This window comes from Arachis hypogaea, chromosome 18 (genome assembly GCF_003086295.3).
Source record: "Arachis hypogaea cultivar Tifrunner chromosome 18, arahy.Tifrunner.gnm2.J5K5, whole genome shotgun sequence".
Classification (NCBI taxonomy): domain Eukaryota; kingdom Viridiplantae; phylum Streptophyta; class Magnoliopsida; order Fabales; family Fabaceae; genus Arachis; species Arachis hypogaea.
This window is the reverse complement of record NC_092053.1, coordinates 132,057,677-132,066,602: the sequence shown is the minus strand read 5'-3', so window position 1 is coordinate 132,066,602 and position 8,926 is coordinate 132,057,677. Positions and strand designations below refer to the sequence as shown.

The 8,926-nt window shown below is 31.1% G+C and overlaps 1 protein-coding gene and 1 long non-coding RNA gene across 4 annotated transcripts; one reads left to right on the top strand and one right to left on the bottom strand.

The window, feature by feature from the left end:
- The first annotated feature begins 1,842 nt into the window (after window positions 1–1,842).
- On the top strand, window positions 1,843–5,702 carry LOC112772309 (uncharacterized). The gene is made up of 4 exons (XM_025817224.2): window positions 1,843–2,152; window positions 2,960–4,128; window positions 4,377–4,478; window positions 5,294–5,702. The coding sequence occupies exons 2-4, from the start codon at window positions 3,017–3,019 to the stop codon at window positions 5,319–5,321; spliced, it is 1,242 nt and encodes a 413-aa protein (XP_025673009.1). The 5' UTR covers window positions 1,843–2,152; window positions 2,960–3,016; the 3' UTR covers window positions 5,322–5,702.
- An 810-nt stretch (window positions 5,703–6,512) lies between these two features.
- LOC112772311 (uncharacterized) lies at window positions 6,513–8,926 on the bottom strand. Of its 3 annotated transcripts, XR_011876097.1 has the most exons (7): window positions 8,691–8,926; window positions 7,743–7,890; window positions 7,479–7,598; window positions 7,295–7,397; window positions 7,073–7,138; window positions 6,893–6,974; window positions 6,513–6,751 (listed from the first exon to the last, which is right to left on the bottom strand). It is a non-coding gene; the product is annotated as an uncharacterized lncRNA (long non-coding RNA). The 3 variants fall into 3 exon arrangements; XR_011876096.1 differs by lacking the exon at window positions 8,691–8,926 and having other exon boundaries at window positions 7,743–8,045; XR_011876098.1 differs by lacking the exons at window positions 6,893–6,974; window positions 7,073–7,138; window positions 8,691–8,926 and having other exon boundaries at window positions 7,743–8,045.

Here is an 8,926-nt window from a genome sequence, read left to right as displayed (position 1 = left end):
CTGGTATATATTTTAACAGTTAATCGATTCAAAATAATAAACTACAAAAAAAAATTTAAATCTATTTTTTTAAAATATTTTATATATATTTATATATTATTTTATTATATCCAATTAAATCCTAATTAAATTTCGATTATATTTTATTATATCTAATTTTTGAAATAAAATCTTTTCTATTTTTAATCATAATCTAATCTAACTAACATACTCTAGCTAATAAAAGTGAACTTTATATAAATGTATTCACTTATATAAATGTGTTTAAAAAAAGAAATCCAAGCAAAAAGCTAGTTAAGAAGACAAAAAAAAAAACTTAAAGCAAGAATGAGTCGAGAAAATCATACTGAAAGTAATTCGTTCCACCCAATTCTATGGTGCTAATACAAGAAAAAAACATGTTATGAGGATCATACGTGTTTTGTTTAAAAAGTGACGCATAAATTTTTTTATTGTTTCTGTTACAATTTTTTAATTGATTTTCTATTCATGTTTCCCTTCTCCTATGTGAGGTTTTTTTTGTCAGGATCTATGTGAGATTAAAGGAGGATAATTGTAAGATTAATTAATTTGGCTATTTGCACTGAACGCTTGAAGAATTTGATTTTTTTTAATGTATTATTAATTTATTATACCTTTTATAAAGATAATTGTAATGCTTTTTTCTTCACATTATATGTTTAGGAACACTTTAGACACAAATACATTACATCAAATTATGATTTTTAAAATAATAGCTTAACGGAGAATATTTATTTTACGCATACTGAAATATCTGAAACAACAATTTATTAAGAATTATTAGAAAAAAATATTGCTTATCTTAAAAGAAAAATTGTTTATAAAGAAAAAAAAACAAAATATTATTTTTTATGATTATCATTTATGACTATAGAAGAAAACAATATATATTTTTATAATTATATTGATAGTTTGAAAATATGAATATTGAAATAAGAATAGATTAATAATTGTGGTTATAGTTAGGGTAATCTCCAAAATTTTGTTAGTTTGTGAAAATTAAAAGGTATAAAAATAATATAATATATTTACCATGTGAATAAAAGTTTCAAATAAAAATTATAACTTGATATCCAATTAACTATAAAGAAAATCTATTAGTATTTTGTGCATGGATGAAAAAAATAATAAAAAACTATTAAAAAGAAAAAGTTTTTCAACAATACTAGTGTCATACATTTTATTTTTTTGGAATAAAAAACTAAATAAATGTTGTTATGATAAATTAAAATATTAAAAATAAATAAAATTTGTGAATACAATTACTAAGAATTTTAATTAAATAAAAACCTACAAAAGCTTAAAAAAAACTCTCACATAGGAGAAGGGAACAGGAAGAGAAAATCAATTAAAAAAATTGATTGAAACAATAAAAAAGAACCACGCATCATTTTTTAAACAAAACACCTATAATCTTCATAGCATGTTTTTATCTTGTGTCAGCACTACAAAATTTTCCTTAATTAAAAATTACCATCAAATTAGTTTGATTTAATATAAATGGTTTGACAGAAAATTAATTAAAAATAAAAAATTGACTAACTAGTCAAACTGATATCGTATTTTAATAGTTCATCGGTTTAAAATAATAAACTACAAAAGATTTAATCTTTTTAAAAAAATATATATCTTTTATATATTAATATATTATTTTATTATATAAAATAATAAACCACAAAATATATCTTTTTAAATCTTTTGAACATTTAATTCTACGGTTGGATAAGCATTCGATTTGGTTTTCAAACCTCAAACATGGCATTTATTGAAACTACTAGTAAAAATAAAAATAAGGGTAACAAATGAGTTCAATTTTTACAATTCCAATGGCTTTGAAAACTTGCTTCACTCTTCTCCACCATTTACAACACTCTTCTTCCAGAACCTTCTTCTCATTCCTCTCTTTCAATTCTGCTTCCTGCATTCTTCACAATGAACCTCACAACAACCACATCCTGCATTTCTCAATATTTTTTACTAAGAGGGAGCTCCATCTTACTCTTCTTCTCACAATTTTTCTTTCGAGCAACTTATCAAACACTAGTGGTGCATTGTTGATGGCTCAAGAGTTGGACTTGGAGCTTCACAGATACACTGATTCCAAGGAAGGTTACACTCTTCTTGGACTAAGGTAAAATTATTTACCCATTTTTTTAGCATTCAAAATTACTATTAACCTTAATCTTTGATAAGCTTTTTCTACTGTGAAGAATTGCGTATGTTTGTTTTCCTCTCTGTTTGGTATGATGTGTTGGAAAATGATTCAATAGAGTTAAATGGAAATGGAATGAGGTGGGTAAAATATTGAGTTAAAATCTATATGTTTTCCTCTCTGTTTGGATTTTGATCCCAATGAAAAATTCTGGACAAGATCTCCTCCTTCTAACATAACCCCTTGATTTTAGGCTTCAAGATTAAGTACTACTTTATTCATATTAACTGCCTTCAATATCTTCACTATGTCTCTCCATTTTACTACTTTAACGCCTACGCCCTCACTACAATATTGTATTTGAATTTTGGTTTTATATTTAAACTTATATTTAATTTAAATCAATATTTAATGCCTTTTGTTCTTGAGAGTCTTTTGTTTTAATTAAAAACTATCTAAATTTACATAATACAAAAAGATAAAAAATCCTAGAATGAAATTTTAAAACAGAAATTTGAAAATGAAATCTTTTAATTTTTATCCATAATATAATATAAATTAAATTGACACACTCTATTTTAACAAGTGAAGCTTGTATAATGCCTTCTTATAGTCTTTTGCTTTAATTAAAACTATCTACATTTACATAATACAAAAAGATAAAAAAAAGAATCCTAGAATGAATTTTTAAAATGAAATCATTTAATTTTTCCATAACCTGCTGGCCTGACACTCTCTATCTTAAAAAGTGAAGCTTACATAAATAAATACTATATCTAAAAATAGGAAACCAAGAAACAAGAAGAAGAAATAGGAAACCAAGAAAGAAGAAGAAGAAGAAGAATGAGTGACGAGCAATCAGATTCCGCAATGATGAATCCGTGGGATATCGGAGACCCGTGGGATATGATAGACTTTTATGCCGATGAAGCACCGCAGTTTCAGTTTGAGTCTCCGCCTCTGCCTGAGCCCGTCTGGAATGGGGACGAAAACAAGATTGTTGCCGCCAATGTAGGTGATCCCCAGCCCCAGCCGTGTGCCATGGACGTGACTGGTAATCAACCACCTCAGCCGGTTATTGATGAGTTTTTCCCGGAAGCTATGAAGAGGACAGAGCACTATTGTGGAAGCCCATTATCTGGTTACCAACCACTTCAGTCTCAGCCTCAATCATGTGCCATTGACGTGTGTGGTAATCAACAACCTCAGCTACAGTCTCAGCCTGTTATTGATGAGTATTTCCCGGAAGTTATGAAGAGGACAGAGCACTATTGTGGAAGCCCATTATCTGGTTATCAACCACATCAGTCTCAGCCTCAGTCATGTCCCATTAACGTGTGTGGTAATCAACCACCTCAAATACCGTCTCAGTCTCAGCCTTGGTCTCGGCCACTTCAGTCTCAGCCTCAGCCGTGTGCCATTGGCATGTATGGTAATCTACCACCTCAGCTACCGTCTCAACCACCTCAGCTACCGCCTCAGCCTCAGCCTCGGTCTGGGCCTCGTTCTCAGCCTTGGTCTCGGTCTCGGCCTCGGCTTCTTTCTGAGCCTCGGCCTCAGTCTCAGACGGAAATAGTAAGGATGGCGACGAATGAGTTTTTCGCTGACACATGTGGTTATCCCCCACCTCAGCCTCAACCTCCGGTCTGGACTTGGGAGGAGAACAAAGCTTTTGAGTCTGTTATTACCAGTTGTTTTCAGGATTCTATACTCAACCACCGGGAGGCAGTGGCTGCTCGTCTCCCCGGCAGGACCCTAGTACAGCTGAAAGAACGCTTCCAGAAGCTGATGAACGACATCAGTGCCATCCATAACGGTTATCCTACAAACACTCCTCTCAATGCTGCATCTGATAACATGACCATCATGATGGAACACAACCCTCCCTCCATCCCCATCATCAATGCAACAACACCACCACCATTACCACCTTATTCGACGGCTCATCATCATAGGTCGGTATTCTCAATATTTTCATTCTCTTCTTATTTCGCAAGGTTTATTTCTCGTATTCTTTCTTTCTTTTTGTTTACTTATTCATATAAGTTTTATGAACAAACCTAATAAACAATGAACCTTTTTTCCCTTTGATTTGCTTTTGAAATAAATAAAATATTTTGAAATGGAGATGATCAAATATATAAATATTTTTGTTTACATGAAATTCATTGATTATCAAATATTTTGTTTATTATCATGGCAGGGAGGAGGTACTGCCGGCTGCAGAGGAGGAGCTCGTGCCAACTGCAGGGGAGGAGGCAGCACCAACGAAGACAGGATATCATTGGACCCAAGATGAACATAGGTATTTATGATTATATTACTTTTTTTTGCCCCTTATTTATTTATTTATTTATTATCTAGTTGAATATTGGTATTTTAAAAAAAAAAGTGAAGCAACTAATATCAACATATAGGAGCACTTCTCTTGATTTAGATATATCTCTAACTTGTCCATGGTGATTGTCTGTTGTCTACAATATATAAGTCTAGCACCTCTTTCTTGTAAGATCGATTTCACTGCTCTCTTGTTAATTAAAGGTTTCATACATCAATGTTTTTGTGTATCAATAACTAGCAATTTGAGCAAGTTCTAAAGCAATTTTTGTTGATTGCTAAATTTATTTTTGTTTTGACCGTGGTTGGCATAATAAGGTTTTTGGTTGGACTGAAAACCAAAAAAGAAAAAAAAAATTGTTTGATATCTAAAAATATCGTTACTAATTAAATAGTTTATGTTTTTATTTAAAAAATTTTAGTATAAAATTTGTTAATAGTTATTTCAAAAATCATATTTTGGTAGGTTATTTCTTAGAGGGTACCAAGAAGAAGGTAAACACTGGAAAAGAATTTCAGAATATTATGTAAAAACAAAAACTTCTAGTCAAATTTCCAGTCATGCTCAGAAACATTTTTTACATCAAGAAGAATCGGCTAAAGGAAAAAAGCTAAGAAAAAGCATTTTTGATGTAATTTGATCATCGTAAGTCATTTCTTTACTCTCAATTAGTTAATCTAATTCAATTTCTACTAATATAGAAAATATTTAATTGGCTATTTTAAACTCTTTTATGTTATTATTCATGATAGTTACACTATTTTAATTGTTTTTCAATGTAGAAATTGTGTCCTATTCCGAGGTTTTTAATGGATGGAGGAGGATTTGCTTAAAGGAGGAAGAACATGTAAATGGTTGCACATATCTAATTGCCCTATTTAGGTTGCACATATCTAGTTCTAATTAATTGTTAGCTAGTTTTGTAAATCAATATAGATATAATTGTGATTCATAACATTTTTATCAATAATATTTGATTTTCTAGTTCTCTGGCCTTGATGGCAATGCCGAAGAGGACAGTGAACTAGATTTTATCGAAAGTCTTGATGGCTATGCCATAAGGACTTTTGGTAAAAAAGATGTATCTTTTTAAAAGATTATTAGCTTCAAATGTATTAATTAAACAGATATGTAAAATTTTTTTAAAAGTATTTCATCCATAAAAATTAGTTATAAGATATTTTTAGTTAATTTTATACTTTTATTGATGATTACTTCTTTTTTATATTTTATTTGATGTCATTGAAGTTGAGAGTTAGTATAAGAAGAACTTGACACTAATTAGATTATAAACAAAATATTTAATACTAATTAGCTTGTTAAGTATTTACACAATTACTCCAATTAACTTGTTGTGTGCTGTATTTACATGATGCCAGTAACAAAATTTTGTTTTATTAATATTATTGCCTTTTTTTATGAATGAGAATAAGTGACTTTTGTAATAAAATTTTTGTTTTTATTTATCCTGAAAATCATATTTACCAAATTTTAAAAATATATATATTGCAGAAGTTTATAACCCCCACAATTTTCACAATTAAATTAAAAAAATGTTGGTCTTACAAAGCTGCTCAATTGTTTTTACATCCAAACAAACACAAAAATAAAGCAACCTAAAGATGGCTAAAATATCACAAGAGTAAATTAATAACAAATCAAGAATTCAAGACAATGATATCTCCGAAACAAAATGTCAGAAGTAAAATGCGTATTTTGTCATTTTCATAATGGTCTTCCCTAGCGGATAGGCAGCTGAGATTGAATGCAAAAAGTGGAGACCTAAAGAGATATTTCATACTGATATTGATCTGCCAAAGAAAATGAGAAGATGAAAAATGTCAAATTAGTCTTAGAATAAAATTAAGTAGATATAAAGAAAAGATTTTTTTTTTGAACAAAGAAAGCTCAACACACTAAAGTGGAGCGACCGTAAAAGGAGAAGTTTGTTTACCTTTGTTTCTAAATTGTACAAAGGAGTGTGTAATGTTCACTGAACACTGTTGCAAAACAAAAAAAAAATTCATTCAAGCTCTGAGAAATTATAAATATGGTTACAAATATATGTAAAAATATCGGATTACAGATTGATATGGAAACACATTAACTGTGACTAGCTAGGAGTATAAATGAAACAAACACAAGAAAACAAAATCTTGATTTAGATAAAATTGTATTGGTCTTTCATCCCTGGCGTCAATGCTTGGTTATGGAACCAACAATCAAGAGGACTCTACTTCCTGCCAAAGGCATAACACAAACACAATGTCATACAAATTTTAAATGTGTCATATCAAACGGTTAAAATATAGATGTATGAACTATACGCAAAAATGATTTGATGATGACATGTTTCATATAATGTTAGAGCAGTAAACTACTTCCTCTTGGATGTTTTGGATGTTGGAACAATCTTCTCTTCTCTAAACTTTTATATCGATCCTTTATAAGGATACAACAACCCTACATATATGTCATGGAAATTGAAAAGTTACTTGGATGTTTTAAAAACTCAGAAAACAGATAACAAAAAGTAAGCAAGAGAATTTTTACAAGCTTACCTTAAGGTTCTGGATGGATCCATTTATTTCGTCGATTAGGAGAACTTGAGGGGGAGCAGGCTCAAACTTATTAACGAATTGTGATAAATATACACTCACAAAGAATTGTGTATGGAATAATATGTGTTAAGTCAAAACCACTGAAGTACTCTTAGCATGTTCTCTCGTTCGAATAACTATGATTTTGATGGCAAATTAAGATAAATAGAAAAGCCTACTTACTTGTGCTTTCCTAAGCGTGGTGGCCGTGCCTTTAACCTATCTTAGCATGTTCTTCTGCTTTTCCTCATCTTCTTGCTTGATTTCCTCCATAATTTCAGGTATGCTGTAACCAGAAGAATCAACACAGCTCAAATATCACGCTTTGTCGTGTTTGGAAACATAGAAAAAGATCAATTCATACTACCTGTCAATTTCTTTCGACCAGTCCTCCAACTTCTTAGCTTCTGCTTCTTTTTTCTGTTGTTCTTTGTGTCTGAGTCTCTTGTTCAACTCAACTCTAGTGACCCTCTTTGTTTTGATAGGCCTGTTGGATGAATATTCAAGCAATACAAATATATCAGATTTTTAGTTATGTATGGAACCTATTTACAATTACAAGCATAATATGAGTCAACATAAAAAATAATAATAAATAAAAAAGCAATAAAATGACCATAAAATATCTTACAAGATATAATGATACTTTAGCCACTTTATCTGATCTTGTCATCTTAGTGATGAAGTTGTGTGAATTGCTAAGTTCAGAGGATATTGGAAATTGAATTTTGAGGGTTCATACATTTTCATAAATCATAATCCTTTAGAAGCTCTTCAACCTAACAAAATTTTAAAAGGGTCAAAGACAAATTTACTCGCAATATATACTGATTATAAAAATCAATCAAGTCCTGATGCACCAAATACATCGGACATCTAATCATCTAACCAAGATTGTATACTTTTTGGAACTCGCCTTGACTTGGGTTTTAGAGTAGAAAGAAACATTAGAATTTGGTTTATGTTTAAAATAATTCACATGGGGAGGCTATGGTCCTTGCAAGCATTTGCCAATGTTAGCACACCAACAACATCAACACCAATAGATTCTGTTTTGTTAGCCTCAAACCACTTCAAATTAAATGCACTAGTGAAATCATCAACATTAAAAACATGAGTAGGCTTAATAGTCTCAATATCAACCAAGATTCATGACCTATCTTCTAAGCTCCCATTTCCAAACTCAAAGGGTATTATCACTTGATTATGACAAATTTATAGAAATATTTGTAAAAATTATTCTCACACTGCAATTTACAACTTGGTTTAGATATTCTGATATTGAATGGAATATACTAAAAAGATTCTCTATTGAGCTTTCTCTTCTTCTTCCATAAATCAAAACAATCAATTTAATTAGTAGAAAACCTAAGAGCAGAGTGAGCAAAAAATCAGAACAAAAAAAAAACATGAAGAGAAAACCAGAAGTGAAGGTGGAAAGCAGAAGGACAGAAGAGCCCCTTTGTTATGGGTGAGGGGCACTTCTCCTCTTGTAAACAGGTGAAAACCTAGCAGAAAAAAAGAAGAAAAATAAACCAGAATCCAAATAAAGAAATAAAGGAAGAAGGAGAAGAAGAACATGCGGCGGGCGTGGTGGAGAATGCTCGTGTCGCTACTGCAGATTTGAACCGCGCACAGCGCTACGCTGATCTGGCAGAGCAGAAGAAGCAGAGGAGCTAGCAGAGCGTAGAAACTTTGGGGAGGTGCAGAGACGGTGATGGATGAGTGAAAGAAAGAGCAAATAGCGGCTTCTCTCCAATCTGTCACGGAATTCGCCGCTAAACTGCAGAGAGCGGCTGTTTTTGAAACCGACTC